General features: G+C 34.6%; 1 protein-coding gene across 8 annotated transcripts in view; it reads right to left on the bottom strand.

Moving 5' to 3' along the window:
• Positions 1-18: 18 nt before the first annotated feature.
• The window catches only part of FNDC3A (fibronectin type III domain containing 3A), a 176373-nt gene continuing 149112 nt past the window's right edge, over positions 19-27279 (bottom strand). For 6 of the 8 annotated variants that reach the window (XM_031961940.1, XM_031961941.1, XM_031961943.1 and 3 more), the window contains 10 exons: positions 22043-22161; positions 21086-21191; positions 20812-20987; positions 17539-17652; positions 16692-16841; positions 16318-16601; positions 14060-14272; positions 12334-12500; positions 11003-11130; positions 2148-2465 (listed from right to left, as the gene is read on the bottom strand). In XM_031961940.1, coding sequence (XP_031817800.1) covers positions 2148-2465; positions 11003-11130; positions 12334-12500; positions 14060-14272; positions 16318-16601; positions 16692-16841; positions 17539-17652; positions 20812-20987; positions 21086-21191; positions 22043-22161 — 1775 coding nt within the window. Of the gene's footprint in view, positions 2466-11002; positions 11131-12333; positions 12501-14059; positions 14273-16317; positions 16602-16691; positions 16842-17538; positions 17653-20811; positions 20988-21085; positions 21192-22042; positions 22162-27279 lie in introns of all 8 variants that reach the window. The other 2 variants (XM_012545281.3, XM_031961942.1) reach the window with 2 other exon arrangements.

Below are 27279 nucleotides of genomic sequence, written 5' to 3'. Positions count from 1 at the left end.
ATGAATATTTCCTCAAAAAAGAATGATACAATTTTTATTTTCCACAGATTTTAAAGATATTTTTGCTACATAGTTTATGTATATTTCTATGAGATTATACTTTTCATTTATATGAAGTTCAACATTATACAATTTTAAAGTGATATGTTTGGTAGTGTATCTATAACATTTTAAAAAGTTTAGAGGTTTTTTTTTTTTTTTTTGGAATGTACAGTATATGAGGTAAAATTAAGATTACATTAAAAATTGTTTTCTCCTCTGCAGTATTTTGCAGTGAGGCTCAAATGGCAAATACACTATTAAATGACATTTACTATCAAAAATAGGAGTTCATTTGAGTTTTACTATGAAAAACAAGCCACTGGAGTTTGACCACAGTGGCAAATCTTACCATTTTAGACATTCAACCATATAGAAATCTCTGGGATATTACACTCAACCTCATTTGTACTGCCAAACATGGCACTTTTAATAAGTTTCTAGAAAATGTTTGCTATCACTGTTTTATGGGAAGGTATCAGCCTCTATAGAATTGTCAGAATTAAAATAAAAATGTAAACATACAGTACATTATAGTGACAGGTCATTCTTACCTTGGGAAGGCCAAGTTTATCCATTTCTTTTATAAACAAAAGTTAATGTTATTCAACAGCACAAATCATTGGACGTGAAACAAGTACAATACATGCCCATTCTAATAAATTCTTCAAAGATCTTCAAAGCACAAAACATACATTTCTTTTTTTTCCCAAAGACTGACAGAAGTGCTTAATAACCATTAAAATGCTAAACCCAGCAACTAAGTAATTAGTGATTCACTACCCTAACAAAAATCAAATAATAAATTAAGAAGGCAAATTACAAGTGTTTAACAGATAGTATAGATGTGATGAGACAAGAATTTTATATAGCTTCACTACAAGCTGTATGTTACTGGCAGTCACTGACATCCAAAAAGATGTTCAATGGGATATTTGAAAAATTCAGTCTGATCATCCAAGAACTCACAAATGCAAGCTCACAAAACATTGATGAATTTTGCAATTGCAAAGTGCTCTAATGCAACATTAACCACATGCAATCAACAATTTGGTACAATCTCCAAACAGACATTACATTAAACATTAGATTTTTTCAAGAAAGGAAGCAGCTTGAAGTTTTCTGGTGCAAATTACATTTTCACTTCAGATCTGGTGCCCCTAAACAAAGATATAAAGTCTGATTCTAAATGTTGATGGTGATGGCAGTAGTTGTAAGGGAAGCAGCAAAATTTAGGGTAATCCTACAAACTTTGTAGATCAGAGAGCTGTAGTATATATAGTCATACATTGTGGTATGTATATATACATGTATGGCATGTATGTATATGGAGATAAACTCACATACTACCACCATACACCGAAACCAAATTCAATGGATGTGAAGTTCTAAAGTGATTCCAATTACTTTTTAAAAAGTAACTATCTAAAAATTCTCTCTTTTCCATGTTTGCAAGATACTGAAGAGGTACCTTTATGAGTAAACTTATTTTCAGGCAAGATAAACTGCCAATGCCACACCATTTCAGTTTTATAAATATCTATTTGCAGTAAAGAACTCCACATTTATCAAATTAGAAGCTTCTTTTCACGCATATTTGTCCATCCAGTTTATTGTTTGCTGCCTGAGAAAGTCCCCTCAATTATTTATTATAATCCCATTCCCAAATAATTAAGACAAATGAGGAGGTAGAAATAGAGCGCAAGATTGCTTTCACAGCATCTAATAGTTTCTGCAGCATGTGTCTGTGTAACTTCTAAATGCTCTGACTCATTCTGAATGCTTCACTTCTTTTAAAGTAGGAATAGGTGTACCACTGTTACACTCATGCTGACTTGGTCAAAATCTCAATTTTATCTTTGCCTCATATAAAGTTTGTAGTTTAAGAAGGCATGTTCAAAATATACTTGATATTTCTGTGGCTTGCGTTCTAATAAAGTGCCAGCCTCTATCTAACAATATAAGCATTTTAAGTGGCAAAAATGGTATGTGCTACGGTCCCAATGCCAGTTCTAAATGCCACTGTTCTTGTAAAAGCAAAACAGAAATATTTGTGGAACATGACTAAAGGAAAGGTAATGGAAGCATTCTAATAGAAAATTATATTTTCACTTGATTACAAAGTACTGAATGATAAAGGCAACCAGAATGGAGAAAACAGCAAAGAGCACAAGGATGACCGCAGCACACTGCTCATCAGTCAGTGTCCGTGGCAACCTTGTGGTTTCCACAGTGTCTTTGTGGGTGCTGGCTGGAGGTTCAGTCCTCTGAGAGATGAATATTACAGTGGCACTGTAGGGGCCTACGAGGTCCTGATGACCACCTACGGTGTCTTGGCACTGTCGAATGGCACACACACGAAAACGATATTCACAGTTCTGCTGAAGGCCTGAATACCGGAAGTACCAGTCAGAACCTTTGTAAATCTATTAAGAAAAAGCAAATTTTTTGTAAATGAGAGGTGGGGAACATGGGAAAATGATCAAATAATTTCTAACACATATACTATGAATGCTACTGTATACCAGCAATATTTTGTTGCTTATCTTTTCAGATAAGCTTAAAAAAAAAACATAAATTCTCTCAAGCATTTAACTTGTGGTCTACTGAAAACAGGCTCTGACTGAGAGGAGAAACAACTGAAGCCATTGGCTGGGTCCTGTTCCCTCTTTCTCCTTCCTCCATCCCTTCACTTATCTCACACAAAGAAGTTGGTCCTTCTCCTTCAAGGTAGACCCTTTGACTTGCACAAATAACACAGTTCTATGTTAACTTCTCCAGCAGATGGATCCCTCCCGCCCTTTTATTTATCTGCCTCTCCTACAGACATGCCTTGTCACCTTCATCCTCCAGAAACCTTACTTGACCCTTCCATTACTACTAGCTGTCATCCCATTTCTCTTATCCAATACTTCTGTGGCTAAATGCAGAGAAATGACTGCACTAGATGCTTCCACTCTTTCTCTGAAGTCTAGCTTCCAACCACATCATTCAACTGAAACTGTTCTCTCCTCAGTTCCCAATGATCTCCAAAGGCCAAATCCAAGGGCCTTTTCTAAAGCTTCCCTGTCAGTCCTCAATATCGTTGATCACCCCTTCTTTGCCAGTTCTATGCTTGATCTCCTACCTGTCTGATCACTTCTCAGTCTCCTTTGTTGGCTCTTCATTCAGGCTCCTTGTGCTGATGTCCCTCAGGGCCCTCTTCTCTTCCCTATACTACTTCATTTGGTGATCTCATCATCTCTCAGGGATTTCATTAGCTTTGTGATTGATGATGATCATATTTACTTCTCCAGCCCTAACTCTCTCCTATCTTCCAGACACTCCCACCTCTGCATTCAGAACATCTCACATTTGGATATGCTATATAACTCCATGTTTTAAACCCCACATGTCCAATAGAGAACTCATTACCTTTCCTCATCAGACCCCGTCAGCTTTTAATTTGCCTATTACTGTTGAAGGCACTGCCATCTTCCTAGTTACCTAGATGTGCAGTTAGGCATTGTCCTCCCCTCTCCCAATCATGGAATCGGTTTCCCAGGACCTGGTGATTTGATCTTGGCTGTGAGCCATCACTCTGATATGGCGGTCTGCTGCAGCCTCCTGTCTTCTCTCCTGTAGTTTATTCTTCACTTGGCTTTCCAATTAGTCTTCCCAAAGCACAAATGTGACACCTTACATAAACTCTATCTAGTACAGGGGCCCTCAAACTTTTTAAATAGGGGCCAGTTCACTGTCCCTCAGACTGTTGGAGGGCCGGACTATAGTAAAAACAAAAACTTTGTTTTGTGGGACTTCATAGCCCTGGGTAAGGGGGTTAAATGTTCTCAGCTGCCACATCTGGCCTGTGGGCCATAGTTTGAGGACCCCTGCTCTAGTAGCTCCGTATTGCTTCCAGCGTCTAAGTCCTGCATTTGGCATTCAGAGTTCTTTACAATCTGCTCACTTCTCTCTCAATACCTTAGAGCTCCCTTCACATGCTTTGCCACCCAGACACCTTGGCTCTTCACTCTCCCTTTACTGATACAGTGCTCCTTCTGACTAATTTTCCCTGGAATACTCTTCCCTCCTGGCTTCCTCCAAGTTCCTTTGTCTATAAGAAACTTTCTGTGACGGTCCTACTGTCTGCAAGGTTACCTGTGAGCTCCCTGAGAGCAGAGACTGTCTTTTGCCTTCCCATCTCCTCAGTGTGCTTAGACCACACATCTTCTATATACAAACAAATAAATACTGCCTGAATGAGTGAAACCACCAGTTTCTAGGCATGTGCTTGATATAGACAATACATAATCCTAATATGTTTGATCGCTAAAAACAATTCTGAATGATTCCTTTTATTCACTTTGATACAGCCTCCTAGTCCTTAACTACTGCTGTATATTTACTTAAAGATTTCAAGTTATGGAGGACAAGCCTTACATCAGAAAAGATGCTGTGGTCTATGAGCATTTTAGTCCTCTGTGAATAAGGGCAATAATAACCTAACTTTTTTTTTGTTTTTTTTTTGGGGGGGGAGGGGGGCATATAACCAGAATGATTGAATTTTTGGTTACTGCCCCTCATGATGGTTTCCAAACATCTGCAAATATAAGCAGATAAGATAAAAAAAAAATCAAGACACTTGACCAAAATATCTGGTCAGTTCCCCTCATAATTCTCCTCTCCAAATCATTTTCCATATAGTTGCCAAACTGATATTTCTAAAGCACAGCTCTGCTTACTGTCTCCCTATTAATTCTAGGAATTGGACATTTAAAGATCTTTGGTAACTGATTCCAATCAACCTTTCTGTGTTCATTAGACATTAATGTCCTGTCTCTATGGTCTAACCAAACTGGCTTTCTTTGTATTCATACCTACAACATTCTATGCCTCTGCACAAAATGTCCCTGCATGACTAGAATTCATTTGATCTTTAACTCCATCTCTTAGAATTCCCAATTTCCTTCAAAACTCAATTCAAATATTACTTTTAGGAGAAGGTCTTTCTTCACTCTCTTGGCTAGCTTCTCCTAACTTTGAGATTACTTTGCATATATTCTGAATATACTTATGTACATGTTGTTTCCTTTGAATGTAACATAAGCTTTCTGAGGGCAGGAAATATTTTATTTTTGTTCTCTAGTATCTTATACTGTGTCTGGTACATAGTGCTTAATAAATGCTTTTTGGTTGACTTGATGTTGTAGGAAAGATGCCTGTTTAGGTATTCATTTACTCATTTCATTAGATGACCTAAAAACTTTCAAATGGGAGCTTCTATATTTTTATCATCTAAGAAGAGGATATTGGAACCAACATTGGAGGAAATAGTTCCTACATCAATGAAACTGGATTCTTGAGGTAAAACATTCTTAGAATAACTTTTTAAAAGAAGATTGCAAATGTGTTTAAATGTTATCCTTTATCCTATTCAAGATTTTCAAGAGTAAACAGTATGGCAGAAATAATAGATTTAAAAATGAAAGGATAATAACAATGAAGCTAGCATGACAAACTTATATGGCTGAAATTTAGCTCTAAAATAATTATGGTTTTATTTTTTAATTTATAAGTACAATTGTTAAGTGAATATTTTATCACTTAAATAGAACAGAAAATAAAATAAAACGGATAGTCCCTTATTTACAAATAAAGACGCAGAATTACAAATTTTCAGTCAAATACTATTTGAAAAAGAATCCTCACAGTATCATCACCATATTAGCTAACATTTATATATAGTATCTACTATATATGAAGCACTGTGGTAAAGAATTTACAAATGTTTGCTCAGGTGAATCTCATAATAACCTTGTGAGGCAGGTGCTATTATTATTCCCATTTTACAGATAAGGAAACTGAGGCAGAAACTTAAGCGATTTGCCCACGGTCACACAGCTAGTATGTATCTGAGGCTGGATTTAACTTGGAAATTCCTGAGTTCAGGCCCTATGTAAGAAATTTTCCTTTGCATCAAGCCTTAACTAATTAATTAATTAAATCAAGCCAATGTTAACTCAAGATAGCATTAGCTTTCTTGCCTGCCTGATCACATCATTCACTTATGTTGACTTTATGATATACTTTCTTCAGGTTTTCTGACTTGTCAAGCCATGCCTCTCCTTTATTTTGTACCTGAGTGTAAGACTGTATTTATCTCTATTAAATTTTATTTTATTAGATTTTGTCCAATGTTCTAGCCTCTCAAATTCTTCATTTTTTTAGCCCGTCATCAAGTGTTAGCTATCCCTTCTAGCAAATGATCTGTAAATTTGATAAGCATGCCACTTAATGCCTTTATCCAAATAACTGACAGAAATATTAGATGGTGTAAGACTAAGCACACATCTCTGAGCATTCTATTTGAGACTTCCTGCAGACAACAGAAGTAGTCTTTCAATCACTTCTGAATCCATCTAACTGTACTACTTTCTAGTTCATTTATCTCCATCTTACCCATAGGAAACTTCATCAAACACTTCAATAAAATCTAAAAGTAAATTCTACATTAGTTCTCTGATTTATCGGTTTAATGACCTATCGAATAAATGAGGTTAGCTTGACATGACCTACTTTTGAGGAAATCATGTTGGTGAATGAAACCTCTTACCCCAGCCCTAATCTCTAGATTCATATTTCTAAATGCCCACCTCAAATTAGATGTCCTATAGATAACAAACTCAATTCCTCAGCCTTACCTTGAAGGCCAGTTGATTTTACCTTTATAACATTTCCTCTGACACTACCCCCACTCTAGTGTGGGCTCTGGTGACTTCATGATGGTTTTTTTCTCCCTATCTTAGTTCTTTCCACATTCCAGTTCATCCTCTTAAAATTAGCTGCTAAATTAATCTTAAAGTACAGATAAGACTTTGTCCCCTCAAATTCAATAAAATCCAGTGGCTCCTATGTGAAAGCCTTTCATAAGCTGGTCCCTTTCTCCCTTTCCAGTCTTCTTATACTTGACTATCTGTGGAAACCCTGTACAATGATGCTGGCTTCCCTATTGTTCCTCAAACCTGATCCTCCATCTTCCAATTCTGAGTTTTTCACCCAATATCCTCATGCCAAATGTTTTTCCTTCCTTGTCCTACCTTCAATGCTTCCTTCAAGAGTCAGCACAAATGCTATTTTCTGCCATTCCTGGTCCCCCCCCCCCCAACTACTGTTTTTCCTCCAAATCAACTTTTAATTTATCCTGATATATCTTGTATGTTCTTAGTCATTGGTATGTTGTCTCCTTCATTAGAATATGAGCTCCTTGAACAGGGGCCATGACTTTTTTGGTGGGAGTGGGCTGGGCATTCTCATTGCTTATCATGGTGCTTGAACATAGAAAGTGTTTAACAAGGGTTTGTTTGGTTCTTTGTGATTTATTTTTCTATATGTTGCATCAATTCTTTCATTTTGGAATCTTCTTAGGAATCCCAGTCAACCTCACTCATTTTTCAGACTGCTCTTTTTTCTGATTTTCATAAATAAGTCCTGTGGTAACTCACCTCTCTTATTGAGTTTTTTGAGCATTACAAGATACAATGACCTAAATTGTGCTTTCCTTTCTCTCTCTCTCACACAGAGAGTGTGTGTGTGTGTGTGTATATATATATATACACATATATAATTCACGTATGAATGCTACAAGTAAATAGATACAATTTTGTTCATCTTTCTATAATTTTTCTTGGCAGAGAAAACAAAATTAGGTATGAAGTGAACAAAACAATAGCTTTTTCCATACTCAGCTCTTATTGGCTGAGCAGGTCAGTTAAGTGTTACGAAAAATTGATAACTTTTAGAGAATTTATGAGTTAAGAAATAGAAAAGAAATTGTGAAAAAAAGGAATGACTTCTATGTAACTGACTTAGGAGACAGTCCAGGTAGATCTGAGTATTTAGCCAAAACCATTTTTCTCCAGACTGAGCTCCTTTTCTTCCCTTAATTTATTATGCTCCATAAACACACTAGCAATTAGAAATTAGTCAGGAACTTCTGGAACTGTAAAACTTCCAGGTAAATTAGTATTTCAAAAGCAGTCTGTCAGAACTGAAGGTTACGTATAAATGACCAGGCTATCTTAAAAAACAAACAAACCCCAAATCCAAGTTTAATTAGTAGTAGCTGAACTTTACATGGTTTCTTAAAAGACTTTACATGATTAAAATCTATACTCTACTTAAGAAGTCCTTATTTAATTAAATTTAATTTAGTTTAAAACTATAATAAAATTATATTTTCACCAATATTAATTTTGCTTCCTCCTTGGAACACATTTATCTGTGAAATATAGTTTAAACCTAATTACCATGTCAATTTGTAGGTAGTTTAATAAGGGAAAAAATTATATGCTAAATTGAATATGTATGTAGGGTAAAATAGGAGCCTTTTGTAATTTGAACTAATGAATTTACATTTTTATGTATCATAAAATTTAACTATAACAAGAATTATATTTTGGACAAGAGTAGACAGGTTAAGTAACAAATAAAAGAGAAATAAATATGATTAAAGTCTTGAAGGAAAAAGTGAGGAGAAAGAAACTACAGCACATGCAGACAGAAAAGAGAGGATGAAATCTGATGTCCTAACAATGATGTGTTTATTTAAAAAGTTTTATTGATGATGCCTATTGTTTTTAATTTCAATTTTCCCCTTTGTCCTTCTTAGCCCCCCATGAACTCTCCCTAATCATAATGAAAACATTAACATATTATATACTACATTCCACACCTGCAGTTGCTCTGCTCTCTTCTCAGTTAAGAATAGGATTATTTAGAAATTTATAGGCAACTATGAAGGTACTGATTTCCAAATATATTAAAATAGGAGAATAGAAATGGGATTAGGAACTTATTTTGGGTAATGAAATTACCCAATTCTTTAAAATCTTGTGTAACTCTCAAATTTAATGATTTAAACATTCTTCTAGTTTCTTAAAAATCATCATAACAGGTATCAAATTTTTGGGGAAAATATATACTTGTTTTGTCTTGTAACTTTAATTTAAAAAGTGATCCTCCTTCCAAGTAACAAACTCATATTGTCATCAGCAATTATAAAACAATTACCTTTTAAGACTTCATTTCTCAAACATATAGGAAACTGAGTCAAATTTATAAAAGGTAAGAGTCATACTCCAATTGATAAATAATAAAAAGATATTTGAAGTATGCCCAAAGGGCTATGAAATCATGCATATTTTTTGACCTAACAATACTACTACTAGGCATGAATTCCAAGAGATTTTTTTTTTTTTTTATAAAAAGGAAAAGGACCTGTATATACAAAAATATTTGTAGTAGTTTTCTTCTCAGGGCAAAAAATTGAAAATTGAGGAGACGTTCACCAATTAGAAGAATGGCTGAATAAACCATGGTATGGGACTATGGAATATTATTTTTCATGGGAAAGAATGAGCAGGATACTCTCAGAAAAATGTAGAAAGCCTTTCATGAACTCAAGCAAACTGAAAATATATTGTGTACAAAATAACAGCAATGTTCTGGGATGATCAGCTGTGAATGACTGCTCTTTTCAGCAATATAATGATCTATGACTATTCTGAAGGACTTATGATGAAAAATCCTATCTATATCCAGAGAAAACTGATTGTATCTGAATACAGATTGACAAATATTCTTTTTCTATCTTTTTTTAACTTTATTTTTTCTTGAGGTGGTTTTTTTTTGGGGGGGAGGGAAAATCTATATTTTCTTTCACAAGATGACATGGAAATATTTTGTAAAACTTCACTTGTGCTTTCTTAATGGGAGATGTGGGTGAGGATAAGGATGAGAATTTGGAACTCAAAATTTAAAAACAAATGTAAAAAACTGTTTTAAATGTAAGTGGAGAAAAATAAAAATATTATATTAAAAGATTTTTAAAAATTAAAATATTAAAAGATAAATAGTTATCTTATGATCTCAACTAAGTTTCAGGGAGATTTTTCATTTTAATTTCCTACTTTTCTAATTTTATTTGATATGCTATGCTGGGGTGAAAGAAATCCAACAATATAATGTAACATTAAGTCGTCAGGGGTATTTAACACAACAGGATGGAATGTTAGCTACATTGCCAGTTAAGGAAATCTGAGATCAAATCCCATCTCCAATGCTTATTAACTGTGTCACCATAGACAAGGCACATTTTGAATTTCAGGCAACCAATTCTTTAAGATTTATTTATTAAATAGCAATAACTGCTGCTGAAATTTAACAAAAGAATAAATCAAGGCATGTTTCTCTGAACAAGATAACATTTACCAATAGTGACACATACAGCTGTTGTCTTGGTTTATGTTAAAGATTCAGAACTAAGATGCAATTCATTTTTGTAAGCATAGAACAAAGTAAAGAATAGACATATTGATAATAGAATTGGCAATATCATAGGGTTGAGGGATCATGATAAGTTTTATTAAAGTGAGCATAGCACATACACAGCATGAAGACTCTCTCTCTCTTAACTTTTAAGGAATGCTTTTATGAATTCATGGGTCCCAGTTACATCTTGAGGTCATTGATAAGTACTACCTTTTTAACAATCAAAGATAAGGCTAAAATGGGACAAAGTCATCTAGTATTCTTTTCAAGGATAACGTAACAAATGCCTCCAAAGCTAAAATTATGTGGGTAAAACAACAAATTATGGAGGTTTTTTTCTTTAACAATTGTAGAAAAGCTTAAAACTTTGGCATCTAACTTTAGAGAGGGAAGCTGAATTTTTGAACTCGTGTTTCTATATTCAAGAGAAGATTAGGTTTCATTACACGGAAAACAGAATATGGTTACAGAATAGATCTATGGAGAGTAAAAGAAAATATAAAATACAAGATCCAAAATTAATTCTCACAATTTATGGAGATAGGATTTCCCAAACTCTTAAATCAGATCCCTTATATAGTAAAAAAACAAACAAAAAAATTAATTATAATTAATTTCACTCAAATACTATAAAATTTAATTTAAAAAATACCTGTTTGAAGTCTGAGTCTTTTCCCACCATAACTTGAAGACTGTAAATAATTGGATCACCCTTCATTGGCTGTAAAACCTCCCATGTGATTTCACAGGTGTGATCGTTTATTTTGTCTATTCTTGGGGCTAAAGTAAACAAACAACATTTTAAGTATACATAGTTTTCGGCAGCAGGACATAAATCAAGAGCTACTATACTATGATTACAAAATCTGTAAAAATTTCACAAATAAAATTATAGGAAACCTTAATATACAATGACATTCTTTCATTACTAAGGGCAATCTAGAACAGTCATATCTCTTCTCTAATGTTTTAGTTTTGTGTTCTCACTCTTCCCCCTTTCTGCTACTATTTGGGACTGAGACATACCTAGTCTCCATTTTCTACCCTCTGGATTGGCACAAGGTAAGAGTTTACATAGGAAAGGAGGTGAAGAAGAAAAAAAGTTAAAACCCTGGATGCTTCTCTACCCATCACTGGAAATGCTGTTGACATTCCCCCAGTCTACTTCTACTTCCCAGCCAAGAGACCTCCATCTTTTGCCTGAACACCTTCAAATACATTTCCTCCAAAATCCAGATGGATCAGGTCAAACACTGAAAGCTGGAATTCCTATATTCATTAAATTATGCTAACTGTTCCAGGCAAAACAGGCCATTTTCTATCCTCACACATCTTATCCTCTTCTGTATGCAGGTTTTTAACTGTCTCACTTCATAAGCTTGCAATATCCTCCTTTTCTTCTTTTCTTTGCTTGTTGGAATGCTTTCTCCCTTCCAAGAAGTTCATTCTGATTAACTACATTGAGAAAAGCCTTCTCTCACGGACCTCAGGAAGCACTTTGTTTTGTAACTGGCAAAGGCATTTATTATGCAATATTGTGTACCATTATACACAATATATCTATGATTGTGTGTTATATTCCTTCCAGACTCTAAGCCCATATGGAAAAAGTTATCTAAACTTCGTATGTATCCCTCACAGGGCCTAACAAAGCAACAAACACTATTGTTTGTGATAAGAATTGGAAACACATATATAGTCTCAACCTTTCCAGCAATCAACCTGATTGCTCACTCAAGCTAGCTTTCTCAGGTCAAATTACTTTAAAACAATTTACATTTTATACCAGGAAGTACTATTTTTCAGGTACATGTTAAAGTACCTGATAAAGCTTCTTGAATACAGGTCTGCTACTAGAAAATTTTTTTATATTAATGCTAAAGCTGGGTACTTAGTAGATACTTAACTTTTAATATATATATATATATATATATATATATATGTTTTTAAATAAGGGGAATACATTAGAATAGGTTTACTTACCTTTCAAGGCAGCTGGCACTGATTTTGGAGTAGTGAAAGTGTATTTCTGAGAAAGGGGACCTTCCCCAGCTTCATTGCAAGCTTGAATACAGAATTTATAGGATGTTGACTCACTGAGTCTTTGTACTTTATATGTATGACATGGACCTCTATATAAGGATATAAACCTAAAATGGAAATAAATTCATTAAATGAGTCATAAATAGATCTTCCTTAGTTTTAAAATCAGTAGATTAGGGCCACAGATGGTGGTATAAACTATGGAAATGCAATAATAAATTAAATTAAAATGACATGAAAAGGTGTAAGCTACAAGTAAGAATCCTCCTCTACCACCCACCTCTGCCCCACTACTACTTTCTCTTCTCCTCTTCCTCTTCCTTCTTAAGAGTGCCTTCTCTCAACTATAACACCATATAATACAATACATATCACCCCTAAAGGGACCTAAAACAGGGCCAGGGACAGAGGCCATACATGTAAATGAAAAACAACAATAAGCCAACTGACTAAGATCCAAATAAGTAGCAGCAATATGGTTTTAAGTAGTGGTGCTATTTTCTAAGACATTATCATCCCTTTGTAGGATGAAGCTGTAGGTCACAAATGTTGAGGAAAAATGGGCAAACTAGGTGAGGGTGTTTGGCAGGATTCCAATGAAGATACTGAAGCTGAGAAGTAGGAGGGATGGGCTTGAATGGAAAAGAATGACTATGAGTTGGGTTCTGACCCCTCTGAGAAAGGAGAGACCACAGCAGATACAGACTGTAATGAACCATCAAAGGAGAATACCCTTAGTGATGGCATGCACTAAGGGGAGACAGGATCCAGTACTAAGGTAATGGGCCTAGGCTTAGAAAAGGAGCACCTCTTTTTCTCGGATGTAAGAAAGAATATGATGAAACTTAGGGAGCACATATCGAAAGGCTTCTTGGCTTCTGAAAGCTGAAATTCTAAGGCAAATGCAAATATATGTACACATATAGAGAACATAAGCCAAAACTCAAGATATAAGATAATTACTTATATACATATGTACATAAAGAGAGAGCACATCCTTTGAATGATTTGTTGCAATCTAAGATAAATTATCACTTTGAGCTTCCTCCTTTTTTTTCCCTAGTGAAAAAACTATTTCAATACTCATAGAAGACTCAACAGCTAAGCAACGGTTTAGAAAAATTCTTGTTAACTATTTAGCTTGAAATATAATTTGAAGATGATTTTGAGACGAGTTGGGGAAGGTTGCTTGGTAGCTAGAAGACAGAAAAAGTTCTGAAATGAAATTCTTAAGGTTGAACAAAGGAAGAAAATGGATAAGTAACCATAAAATAGCCTATTTTCTTTTTACAGCTTACAAGTTTTACAGGGATAAATTACAAATGTTTCCTATGACAATGAAAAGAAAAGAAGTAAAAAAGTACATTTTTATTTAGGAGAAGAGGCCTGAAACTGTGATGTTACTGATGTATGGAACTCCCTCTATCATAGCAGGTTGCCACTTTTTCTATAAATTATTTTTTTTAAGGAGCTATCCAAGGCATGGAGAAGTTAAGTGACTTGCCTGGGTGAAAAAATTGGTCAGAAACAGTTCTTAAAACCCAGGTCTTTCTTCCAAGTAGTTTTCTAAATTTTTAAAAGAAATATTTAAATGAGACAATTTTCTTTTACCTTCAACATTTATAAAATTAAGGCCAAAGAATATGCATAAAAAACTAAGCCTTACCTTCCATTCTTATCTTCCATTAGAAGGTGATATTGAATGGAATCTGTAGGTAATATCTTTGGGGTTCCTTCTCCCCACTTTAGCTTGAGGTTTTGGTGACTGTAGGCAGCACATTCCAGGCGAGGAGGATCAGGAGGAAGGGGCTTGGTTTTTAATTTTATTGTGTGGCTGAAAGGACCAGCTCCAAGGCTATTCAAAGCTTGAATTCGTATTCTAAGAATCACAGGCATAAAATAATACTGATAAATTTTAGTTTATAATTGACTATTGTATAACAATACTTATAGACCTACAAGCATAGATCAGGGGAAAAAAAACTGTCATACTAGTTTTTAAAAAGTCCCAAAACTATTTCCATTTTGTTTTTTGGAAATTGGGGAAAAAGACTATTCATCAACATGAATTTACGTATGACACATTTACTCCTATCATAGCAGTATAGATATAAGATCAAAGGATTTAAAGCTGTAAGGGACCTTAAGAAATAAATAGAACAATAATCTTTATCTTGATTAGATGAAGGAGCTGATCTATAAAGATATCTGTCTTATCTAAAGTTAGAAAGGTAAAAATGTGTTGCCAGCTCTTTTAAAAAACTCTTGTCAATAAAACTCTTTAAAAAGACTCTTGTCATTTTTATTAATGAGAAATTGAGGTATCTGTCTTTTCCTCCTAAAACACCTAGGTGTTTCCTTAATATTAAAATGCAAGGAATTCAGTAATAAAAGTTATGGGATGTGAAATAATAATATTTGCAATAAGTGATTGTAATTAAAAATATTTATATTCAACAATCCCAGAAATACACTAAATATATTTTCTAATTTGGGAGTGGGGGAGAACAACAATTTCCATTATGATCTTAATGAAATACTGAATCTGTGTTCACAATTTTCCTTTTAAGTAGAAAGTAAATTTCCTATTTTCTTCAAAAAATTCTGCCAAAGTGATTTCTAAATAGGTTAGGATAGAAAGAAGGCTGGTCTTGGGGGTCAAGACAGACCCTGTTTTAAATGCTGTTTACACTTATTAGCTCTGGGCTCACAGGCAAGCAGCTAACCTCTCTGGTTCTTAGACTTAATTGTAAATTGATAATACTTTAATTACCTAACAACCCTGACAGATTTGGTGTTAGAATCAAACAAGATAATATGTATAAATACATGGTATATATGTAAATATCAGATATCATCAGAGGGCTGAATCCAAATGTGGCCAAATACAGGGTGACAAGGATAGAGAATAAAATATTTTATTATTATGTGTCCAAGATTACAATCTAAAGAGAAACATGTGGAGAAGGAGCTCCCAAGAGTTGACCATCTCTAAAGTAATTTGATATAAGAAAAAAACTGAACATATTAAGATGTTATATAATCAAAGAATATCAGTGTTAAATGGGATTGGAGAAATTACTTAATCCATTCCCTTCATTTCATAACCAAAGAAACCAACCAAGGCCCAGAGAGATGAAATTATTTAAATCAGTAAATAATGTTCAATAGAAAGATAAGGGGATTTGGAGTCAGAGGATTTGGGTTCAAATCCCATGTCTGCCATGGGGGTATCTGGGCAAATCATTAAAACATTTTGGGCCTCAGTTTCCTCAACTGTAAAGCAAAGCAATTAGAGAAAATGTGGCTATCTTTGTGAATTACTAAAGGTCCCTTCCAACTTTAATTATATGATCCCATGTCATATAGGAAGTTAAATTTAAACAAATCTTTTGATGAGGATTAATTTGTATGGATGGGGAAAATAGAGCTGAAAACTGACAAGAGGCTAATACATTTATAAAAAAGCAACTAACAAAACATATAAAAATTCTTCCATAGAAATGTTAGTGAAAAAAAAAGAAAAAAGCCCTTATAACCCAAATATCCCAATTATCATTTCTATCTCTGCTAATACTGTCATATACAATTCCTTTGTTGATAAGGGCTGATTCTTACACACATGTGTACAGGAAGAAATTAATGTATGATGTAAAATAGTTGTATTTATGTGTTGAGTATATCCATGTGCATAAACAGGTTTCTAATCTTGTCAATTTGTGTTCTTAAATTTTGGTACAGAAACTGCTTACTCAAACCTAAGAGTTCATTTTGATTTTAAATATTTTATGTTTATTTTGCATTTATTCTGAATTTAAAACTAAAATTTATGGTTGAGACTGAGACAGATGAAACAGAACTTTCCGACTCATTCATCAATGTTACGTTAATAGTAAGTTCCCTAATATGATTTTGCCAGTATACCTGTATGTTGTATCTGGTTGCAAATTGTCTATAACAAAGCTTGAAATCTTTCCCACTGTTACAGGCTGTTTCTCTCCAAAGTCTATGCTATAGGACAGGATTTCTGAACCATGATCACAAGGCTTTTCCCATCTTATTGCTAGGCATGTGGAAGGGGAATAATCTGGACTTTCAACTTCATCTTCGCTTACTCCTTGAAGACAAGTCACAACTGCAGGTACTGATGCTGGAGTCATGCATACTACTACTTCACTGAAAGGGCCTGGTCCTGCAACACTCACAGCCTGAAAATTAACAAAGAAATGAGCATCAAAGTACTACTGAAATGCAGACTTTCTATAACAGTAGATCAACAATTAAGTATTTCTCTTTACCTGGACCCTGCAATAATACATAGTTGCTGGTGAAAGTCCTTTTAATTCATAACAGAGACCAGGTCCACAGTAACATATTTGCATGCATCCTTCAACTCCTCCCCATTCCAAACGATATTCAGTGACATCTGCTCCGTTACTAACTGGAACCTTTGAAATGGGAAACAGATTTAAATTTAAATTTAGTCTTAAAATCTGAATCTTGAATATGTTTTGCTGAAAAACATCTTTCCATGAGCACAACAAAAAAGTTGTTTTTAAAGTTCTGTGAATAGTCAAAGACAATTAAAGTTATTCATTTTTTAATCTTATGATTGATATCTTTTGAATTTGAAGTGTAAGAAAGTGCGATAAAATGATTCTGAAATTGTTATTACTCTTAAAAATGTTTCAGCATTATTTTGTATTGATGTAACAGATTTTTCAAAAGTAATTTTAAAAGCTAACAAATGAAACCATATAAAAACCTCTGCTGAATTTCAAAATTTAAGAACTTTTATTTGTATAAAATATAATTAAACAGGAGGGGCTAAATAGGATAAAAATGATATAGCCAATATATGATGAACATGTTATATGAACATTAAGTTCATCACTGGTCAAGGCACACTAAGCACTAAGGTAAGTATCCTTTAAAAATTTAAAAATATATAATTATCATTACTTTTTATATCTAAATTATTAACAAAAGGGTGAAGATGAAGTGTGAAAGCTGAATTTGGTCTTGAGGTTAGAAGTAATTAAAATCTATAGTATACCCTTTCATACAAAATATTTCTGCAGTATAAAAAAATAAAAATGCAATTTTATACATACACAATAATCCTAAATTAAAGGATAATAATACCTCCCAATACACTTGTGCACAGGTTGCAGATCTACATGTCACTTGAGGGGGTTTGCATTGATCTGGTGGTCCAGGTGCTGTAGTTATTTCACATTTTTCTGAAAATTGTCCAAACTTTAAAAACAAAAAACAAAAACTGATAACTGCAAGAGTTTCAATTTTTTTTTTTCAAGTACCCATTTGGTTGTCCAGAACTGTGTCATATATTTACAGATTTATAAGCATGCAAGACCCCCACCATCTAGTAAAGTTTCTAAACGGTTACCATTCCCAAGGGTTTAAGGGATATATGAGGAAAGGTCACTGACTTAATTGTTACTGGTATTCTGACTTTATTCCTGTCTCCAATAACTCATCTTCCTGCAAAATTTCCTCAGTTTTGAAATTCACATCTCCTCAGTTAACTCTTTGCTGATGTCAGACTCTTCCCTATGAATGGAGAGGCTAGAAGGTAGATATCACAGCTCCTCCAATGTCTTTTATTTAAGGAGATGGCCCAGTGCTATCATCTCATAATTTCCTATTGGACTTCAGGACTTCGTCATGCTCCCCTACTCTCTTAGCAAAGTGAATGGCATGTAGCAGGTGCTTAATAAATACTTACACCATTGACTACAGGACGAAGTGCTATATGGAGAGTGTAGTAATATTACATATAGTTATGCAATATTTTAAAAAAAGCTCCAGCATCCCTGAGATGTAGTTCTTAAAACTTTTTTGGGTGTGATGGAACCCTTTGACAATCTAGTGAAATCTATAGACTCCTCACAATTGCTTTTAAATGAATTAAAACATGAAGGATTAGCATGGAAATAAATAATACTGCAAGAAAACTAATAAAACATTTTCTAAAATTCATGGACTCCAGGTTAAGAAAGTAAAGACTCGGTTCAGCTGTATATCCTGTATATCCTTCCATCTTGTAGTCTTTCATATGACTATAAGAATCCTTAAAATGATCACCTCTTAAAAGAAGTTTGAGCAGCACTATTCTCTAAGCATATATTAGCCAGGTACACTAAGAAGTTTTACTGAATATGGCAATAAAGATGGATGAATTTAAAAAGCTTCACTTATGAAGTCTTCCCTGGCATTCTCCATTTGTCTTTTATTAACATCCTCAATTTAAAGCATTTTAAGTCCTACCACTTCATTTTACACGTGAGGAAACTGAGGTCCAAAAAGGTTAAGGAACTTGCCAAGGATCACAATGCCAATAACTGGTAGGATTTGAATCTAGGTCTCCTGAACTCAAAGCTAAGTACTCTAGACATTAAAGCTGATATGGATTTTTACATGCATATATGATGCACAAACATCCACTTAAGCTGTTTTACAGATTTATCATTAAGTGATGAATCCCAAATTATGAAAGAAAAGCACAAAATGTACCTCCGAGTGAATGTGTGCAATAAGATTCCTCTGCCTACTAATGGATACCAGAGGGAGGCCTAGACTTATGAAAGCCATTTACAACATTTAATGGTTAACAGTCAGTGCAGAGCAACAAAGAAAGCAAACTTCTTTATAGATTATAAAGTCCTCCAGATGATTTTCTCCTGGTGGGTAATATGCTATTTTTGTTTTGCCTAAAAACAGTAGAGCTTCTAAGATCATTCAAAAGTGCTTAGCATAATAATATCTACAGGAAAAATCACACAGAAAAAGAATGCTTATTGTTTAGAGTGATAAGCAGCTGGATAGGTAATCCACTGGAACTAGTCCATTTTTAAAAATCTTGGACAGTCACTGCAGTTAGACAATACTTTGGGCTAAGCACTGAGGAGGAAATGGCAAGCATGCTACAGTTTATCTGGAAAACAGTATATTACTTTCAATGATACCAGTTTATTCACGAAATAAACAAACAAATCAATACTTTTCTGGTATTGTTATATAGCAGGACCGGCAAATTATGGGTCCATTTGTTAGTGAACTAAGAACGATTTTTTATAAGACTTTATTTAAAAATGTAAAAACCATTTTAAGTCTGTAGGCCAAATCTGTCAACTCTTGCTTTATGGCAGAGTCCCCACACCTTACAAAGAATCAAAACTGAAGGTGACACAAAGGGCAATGCAGAGACATATTGTGTATGTGCCTTTGGGTGTAGCAGCATAAATAGTCTGTAGCATTTTACTAAGAATAATTTACATGCAGAAAAACATATGAGAAATGATCTAAATGATGCATGAAGAGAAAGCATGATAAGCCAATTATGTAGAAAGGATAAGAAATGATGGACAGCCTACATATTGTAATGGTATGTAGATGATATTAATAGACTAGAGAAAGGTCCCTATCACACTATATGGGTTTTTTTTTTTTAATTTTTAAAAAAATTATAGCTTTTTATATACAAAACATACGCATGGGTAATTTTTCAACATTGACCCTTGCAAAAACTTCTGTTTTCAACTCTTCCCCTCCTTCCCTCCACTCCCTCCCTTAGATGGCAGATAGTCTATATGTAGTTCTTATGAAGCACTTTCAGGATGCCATGACCAACAACCACCCTGAATGAAAACATGCAGACAGGCTATTATCCACACTATTGGAAGGAATTCTCATATTGATGGGATAATATCAGCAAAAGTATTGCTTAAAATACCACTTTACTACTTTTAATAATAATAATGGGTTTGTCCATCTCTTTAAGATTATCTAGTCTCTGTCATATACTGGCTAGGTAATCCTAGACAAGGAACTTAATCTTTTAGTCAAACTTAATCAAACACCCACTTGAATCAAATTAAAATGTAACTGGGAAATGTTTAACAAAATAAATAAAACCACAGTATAACATAATGTTAATTTGTGTTTTTTTTTTTAAGTCAATATGCCCATTTCTATTTGAGTTTGACACTGCAACTTTCTAACAAAGTTCCCCATATCAATGAATTCATAGGTCTCTGTCTATATAATTTAAGTTTTACAAAGCATTTTCCTAAAACTATCTTTTAAGAGTTTATGACAGTGCAAGTAACATTACCTTTATTTTAGGGGTTGAGACTGACACATTTGGAAGTTAAATGATTTGCCTAAATTGTTCAATAATAAGAGTCAAAAGCCAGGAGTAGTCAAACCTGTCAAATTCTAACTCTGGCACATTGCCTCAAATTAGTCTTATGATAGTTCAAACTAGAAAGATAAAAGTATCTCCCAGGAGTCAAGATATATTAAATATGTAAAGGTTAACAGTTATAATCAGTTTCAAAGTTAAACATCCATCCTTACAAAGTTTGTTACTATTAATGAAAATGAAATTCCTACCCCAATTTTGTTAGCTGCACGCAGTCTAAAGTTATATGTCTTTCCAGGAAGAAGGTTGCTCACTGTACATTCTACTTCAGAACCTTGGTAAATTTCTCTAGGTTCATCTGTTTCTATAGGAGACATTTCTACACTGTAAGAGATAATAGGTGACCCGCCATCAACCTGAGGTGGTCCTAAAAAAAAAAAAGGTAGAAAATTTTGTGTAGTTTAAAATTTGAGCACATTTAAATACCTATTTAATTATATAACATATTGCTAAAGTGGAAATTACCCCATCGTAGTTGGATTTCTTTTGCTTTGGGTTTACCCTGTAGTCTGGGAGGGAAACATGGACCAGGAAGAACAGCTGGAGTCTGAACCAGTAATGGTTCAGATACCTGTAAAACAACCAAAATAATACTTTTTAAATGAGAGAAAAAAAACCATATAAATAACAAGATTTTTTTTTATTAAAGAACTGCTAAGAATACATGGATATGATCCAGAATCAAATAAACTACCAATGCTCAAATTTTACATGAAGTTAAACTTTATATACATAAATAAAATTAAATCTTTAAGTGTCTAATATGTAAAAAACTAAGTCAGGTACTAATAAATAACAATGAATTAAAAGCATATTTCTTCAATGGTCATTATTTTATAGTTCTTGATGCTGACCAAGTATAAATTTAAATAACTTCTTAAGTATGAACTGATTTTTTTTTTTTTTAATTTTCAGGTTTGGCCAATTTACACTACAATGATTTTTTTTTTAAACCTAAAAGACTTATTTAAAAAAGTCTTTCTTCCTTTCCTTTCACCTGAAAATAAGACTATAATCACATGAGCCTTTAAAGCATTTGCTGTGCCTAGTTCATAATAGGATCATTTAAAAGTACAATATGCTAGATGCTGATCATGTTCACTAAGTAGGAACTCATTCAATAAAACATGTTACATGTGCTAGGACAGATAAAGATGATTTAAATGAATAATACGTTAAAAATAATAATTTTATGATTCATGATTCAAATGAATGATCTTTGGTACCTTGATAATACATACACAAATATACAACACTACATGTTAAATGTAAGAGTCTATTTTCATAGTCAATAAAAATGCATCAAGTATCTACTGTGGGTAAGACAAAATGTCAATTGATTCCTCCCATTAAAGAGATATAGGGTAATACCTCAAAAGCAGTAGAGTACTACTCATGTAGCTATATGAAATAAAGCATTACCGAACTCTGTCCTCCATCACTAACACAGTATACACGTAGACGATAAGAGAAGCCAGGAGTCAGGCGATCACAGAGGTGTTCCCGTGCAGTACCACTGTATATCACATCCCATTTGTTTCCTGTTAAGAAGTGATGCACAATCAATTACAGATGAAAGCCCAATAGTTTGGTATCATGAGCATGACAGGTATCTTCACTTCATTAAAATAAAAATTTGTGTAATTTATCAGAACAATTCTAAATCTATTTAGAGTTTCCTGGAAATGATCTAATTTTCTCTATATACAAATTTACATAGATCTGCTGATGAGAAATCTCTGTCACATTATAAAGCCTCTGGCAAAAACAGACAATTTGCTTTTAATTAAGCATTTTAAATGTGTTTACTGGTCTAGTAGTAACATTGTAACTAAATAAACAGAAGAAAAAGCAATAATATGAGTTAAGCCTATTTCAAAGACATCCTTTGCTTTTATACATATGTCAAAGTAACTCCATCTTTTTTATTATTGTTTCTGTGGGTACTTCCTACAAGTCCTCTACCTCTTAGTAGATGATCTTCAAGAGTTGCAGTGGCTAACAACAAGTTCATCACCCTGCTGCCAGTCTGGTAACAGGCCTTTCTGACTGAGCCCGGTTTGGGCCTCAGATGTACAGTAGTTGGAATGTTTCCACATTAGTAAGTGCTTCCTAAGGTCTTGAACTGATGGCACAACCTTAATGAACCCAGGAACAACCTTTTGGTGATGATAAATCACTTTGAAAGACAAATCGATTCTTGAAAAATACTATTGTCAGAAAGTAAAATACAGAAAGCATTTACTCTTTGGTGGAAAATGTTCAGAGCAAGGCAATCCAAGAGGAGATATAGTTAAGATTTGGGAGTAAGAAATAAACAATAATTCAATTCTTAAAAGAGGAGATTCTCTATATAGTATAAGAGAAATTGTAAATACAAACACTTTTATCCTCAACTGGCTACTGCCTCACTCCTATCTACTTCAAATCTAAACCCCTAGAGCTTCCTGCTTATGTGTCTATCCTTTTCACTGTGTCCTTGGGAATGCTCCTTCCTGATTGCTTTAAATGACATTTCATTTTTACACTCAATCTACTCTCTCTCTAATTTCCCCTTCTTCGCTTTCCCTATTTTCCTGTTCAGTGAAATATATTTTTAGACCCAAGTGTCTGTGTATTCTTCCTTTTATTGACTAGTTCAAAGGAGTGATTTTCAAATAACAGCTGTAAGCTACCTAACCACCCATTGGTGTCTACTTGAGAACCCTGATTAAGTGAGATAATTTCCCCTAACCATCTCTCCTTCTTGGCCTCCCTATGATGGTCTTTTCTCTTCCCCTCCTTTTCTATTTTTTTTTTTTTTTTTTTTAATCAAGACATAACAGAACCAACTTTCCAGGCCTTGTCTAATTTGACTCTATGATCTCTGATGACAACAGGGTTGAGAGGGGAACAGATATGTATCATGTCTCTGCATCTGAATGTTTACAATTTATTCTTTTTCATTGTTGATTTGTCTTTTTTTATATGTTTCTCTTCATTCCTTTCAAATTTCAGTTTTCCTGCAGCTTTGGTCCTTTCATTAGGAATATTTGAATTCCTCCATTTCATTATAGATACCCCCCCTCCCAAAGTATTACACTAATTATGTTAGATAATTGATACTTTTCCTTCTAAAACATGCCATTCCAAGGTCTATTCCCCTTTATAATAATAGCTTTTAAAAGCAGTATGATTTTAACTGTTGGCTCCTCTGTACACTTGCTCGGTCAAGTGCACTGTGCTCCACAATTCCTGCTCCCTGTGGTTCTCTAGCCCTTGCAAGTTTTGGTGGCTTTAGGGTCTATGACCTCCCTACAGCTGGAATAGTATTGGTGCCTGAAGGGAAGGACCTCTGGCAAGGGATTGCCTTGCTGCTTCTGTTGCCAGGAGACAGGGGCTGGATTCCTATAAAGCAAATTTGCATAAATCAAGAAATGTTTGTTCTTGAATTCTTTCTAACTGCTTATGGTATTTTTTTCTTTAAATTCAAAGCCCCAGATTTTGGCTATCATGTACTTATGAGTTTTCATTTGGGCACTTCCTGCAGGAAGTGACAAATGGATTCCAGATATTTCTACTTTGCCTTTGATTCCAAGAAAATGGGAAGATTTTTGAAACATGATTTCTAGGCTTTTGTTTTCAGTCATGCATGGTATTCAGTAATCTCATCATTCTTAAGTTTTTACTTCTTAATCTTTTTTTACAGATAAGTTACTTCTGTTATGAAACACCTTAATTTTCTTCTATTTTTTCAGTGTTTTGATTTTAATATTGTTTGTAGTCTCATACAGGCACTGGCTTCTAACTGGCTCACCGCAAATTTCAGGGAGTTTGCGACTTGGGCAGTTTTGTACCTGTTATGCCAAACTGTTAATTCCCTTTCCACTTTTTTCTTTTATAGATCTAACTTTTTTTTTTTTCAACTCTTGTTTCATCTCTTCCAGGAATTCTAATTTGTGTCCAACTTGTTTTTCTTTAAGCCTCTGTAGAGATTTTACAATCCTTTTTTTTCTTTTGGGTTTGTATCTAAGATTTCCTTATTACTATAATCTCTTTCCATGCTAGGATTATTTATTGTCTGCTCATTCTTCCATTCTCCTTCTTGACCTCAGACTTGATGTCAGGATCAGGCCCTGTGCATTCTGAAGGAAATGACTAGTGATCTTGTTGCTGCTTTCCTGGGCGTAATGAGCATTAAGTTATTACAGGATTTCAGAGCCAGCTCAAGCGCAATATCTGTAAGCTTTCAGTGCTACTAAAGTGGCCTGATTCAGGGAAAAGGCATATTGCTGTTCCTATGGTCTTAGTTTTGCAAAGTTCTGATGTGGTCTTATGTCTGAGCAAGAGCAAACTGCTGATAGACTTGGCCTGTATCAACTAACTGGGAAGCTTTGTTGGTTCAAAGTACAAAAATGCAGATTTCTTTTTGGTTTGGGAATTTTCTTCTAGTTAATCCTCTGTAGAGAGTTGTAGGCTGGAAATGAGATTCTGCTTTGAGTTGGGGTCTGAGTCACATGCTAGCTTTTGAATTTGCTTCTCTAGAACTTGAGATCAATGGGGATTTGTTTGAGATCAAGGTGGGGGATCCCCTTGTCATACAAACCTGGATAAAACTGAACTGGATAGTGAGCAAAAAGTCTGAAACTTTCAGTTCCAATGGAATTGTAATGGAGAGAGAGCCATCTGTACCCAGAGAGAAGACTGTGGGGATTGAGTATGGATCACAACACAGCATTTTCATTTTTGTTGTTGGTTTGTGATTTGTTTTCTCATTTTTTTCCCTTTTTGATCTGATTTTTCTTGTGCAGCATGGTAATTGTGGAAATACGTATAGAAGAACTGCACATGTTTAAGATATATTAGATTACTTGCTGCCTAGCGGGGGTGGGGGGTGGGTGGGGGTGGGTGGGGTGAGGTAGGGGTGGGAGGAAGGGAGAAAAAAACATCGTAAGATTTTGCAAGAGTGCATGTTTTGAAAATAAAAAGCTCAAAAAAAAAATCTTCCAGATTGCACCTGTCCCTATAATATTACCCCATGGTGAATCTGGGTTCTATTGCCCCAGTTTATGTTCCACACATAATTTGTTCCACAGGTTCCTCTCCAGTATCCACAAATCTCTCCATCCATCTCCTTATACTGAACAGGGAAAAATAATTTGTCACTTGGATTTTCCATAAGGATTAGGTGTGGCATGTTTTCTAGATGTCTGAAGGAGTCTGAAAGGCAAGGGAAACTTTCTAACTGTACTGCTTTTTTGCTGTTCCACCACCTTGGCTCTTATTTGCCTGCTCCTCTGGCCTCCAATAAGAGGCTTGGGTCCTGACAACAGCACTTCCTTTACCACCCTTTCCAGCACGGCATACACTTTCTTTCATCCCTTTGGAATTCACTGGTTGTGGTAGGGAAGCTGGAATATACTTCAATATACATTGCTACTTTTAAATCCTACCTTGAACACATTCAACAAAGCAATTTCATTTCTTTGAGGTTCATACTATGCAAATTTTATCATTCAATCATGTACCTAGTGACTACTATCTAAAAAACACCAGCATGTCTTCTTTCCTCCTTTAATGAGTTTAGTACCTGGTCCACAGCTTTTCTCTCATCCTTAGGTACTGTCCTTACATTAGGACTCTTCAACATACATAATGATACCTCCTCAAATGCCCTAACTTCCCAGCAACTTAATCTATTCAATTCCACTATCAACTATTACAATTTACCTCAGCTAAACATATATATAGTTATATATACCTGACCTGCAATCATTCGCAAATGTTTTACTTTTAGGTTCATGAACTCTGAAATGTCTTTATCTGATCATAATCTTTAAAATCCCTAATCCTATTATTCTCAACATGACTTCCATTCCCTCCACTTCTAGGCAATCACCTCACCCCAGCTATATTTTCTTTTCTTATCTATCTTAGTCTTGCTGATCACAATCCTCCACTCTACATTTCCTTGCCCCCATGTCATACTGCCAATCACACCTTGCCAGACCCCAAACGTGCATAATTCTGAACATTCACTTTCTTCCCGTGCTGATAAGAGCTGGAGAAAAAAAGGAATCAGGCTGCCTGGACCCACAATGCAGCAGGGCAAGGCATTCTACTTGGTCCTCATTGATTTATCACCCAATCTTCAGAGGCTATTCAAACCTTCTTGGCTCTCCTTAAGCCTCCTGTGGTATTCCTTCTTTGAGACCATTCACTTACATTTCTTTCTTCTCCTTTCCTCCTCATTTCAAATTATTTAGACAACTTCCTCCATTATCAACTCCTTTAGTCTGTTCTCTGAGGAAGAGATGACCCATCTTCTTGCTAAGACACCTCATGTACCTGATTCTATTCCCTCTGGGATTTAACAGTAAACTCTCTTTACTTTTTCCTTATCTAGTGAATTTTTGTCTGCCTCCCACAAACATTCCATGTCTTTCATCCTTAAAAAGCTCCCTTGATCTGATGCTACTTATATCTCTACTTTTGTGTTTGTGGTTCAAGTTCCTGAGGAAAGTTTTCAACAACTGATCCTTCAGAACTTGATGGCATCTGGATGACAATTGCATTCAACTGAGACTGCTCTCTCCAAGGTGATGACCTCCTCTCAAATCCAACGATACTCTTTGAATCCATCTCTTTCTTGGCTCCTCTGCAGTCACTGACCACGTTTT

This window comes from Sarcophilus harrisii, chromosome 3 (assembly GCF_902635505.1).
Source record: "Sarcophilus harrisii chromosome 3, mSarHar1.11, whole genome shotgun sequence".
Classification (NCBI taxonomy): domain Eukaryota; kingdom Metazoa; phylum Chordata; class Mammalia; order Dasyuromorphia; family Dasyuridae; genus Sarcophilus; species Sarcophilus harrisii.
The sequence above is the reverse complement of the archived record's forward strand: the minus strand, read 5'-3'. Positions and strand labels throughout refer to the sequence as shown.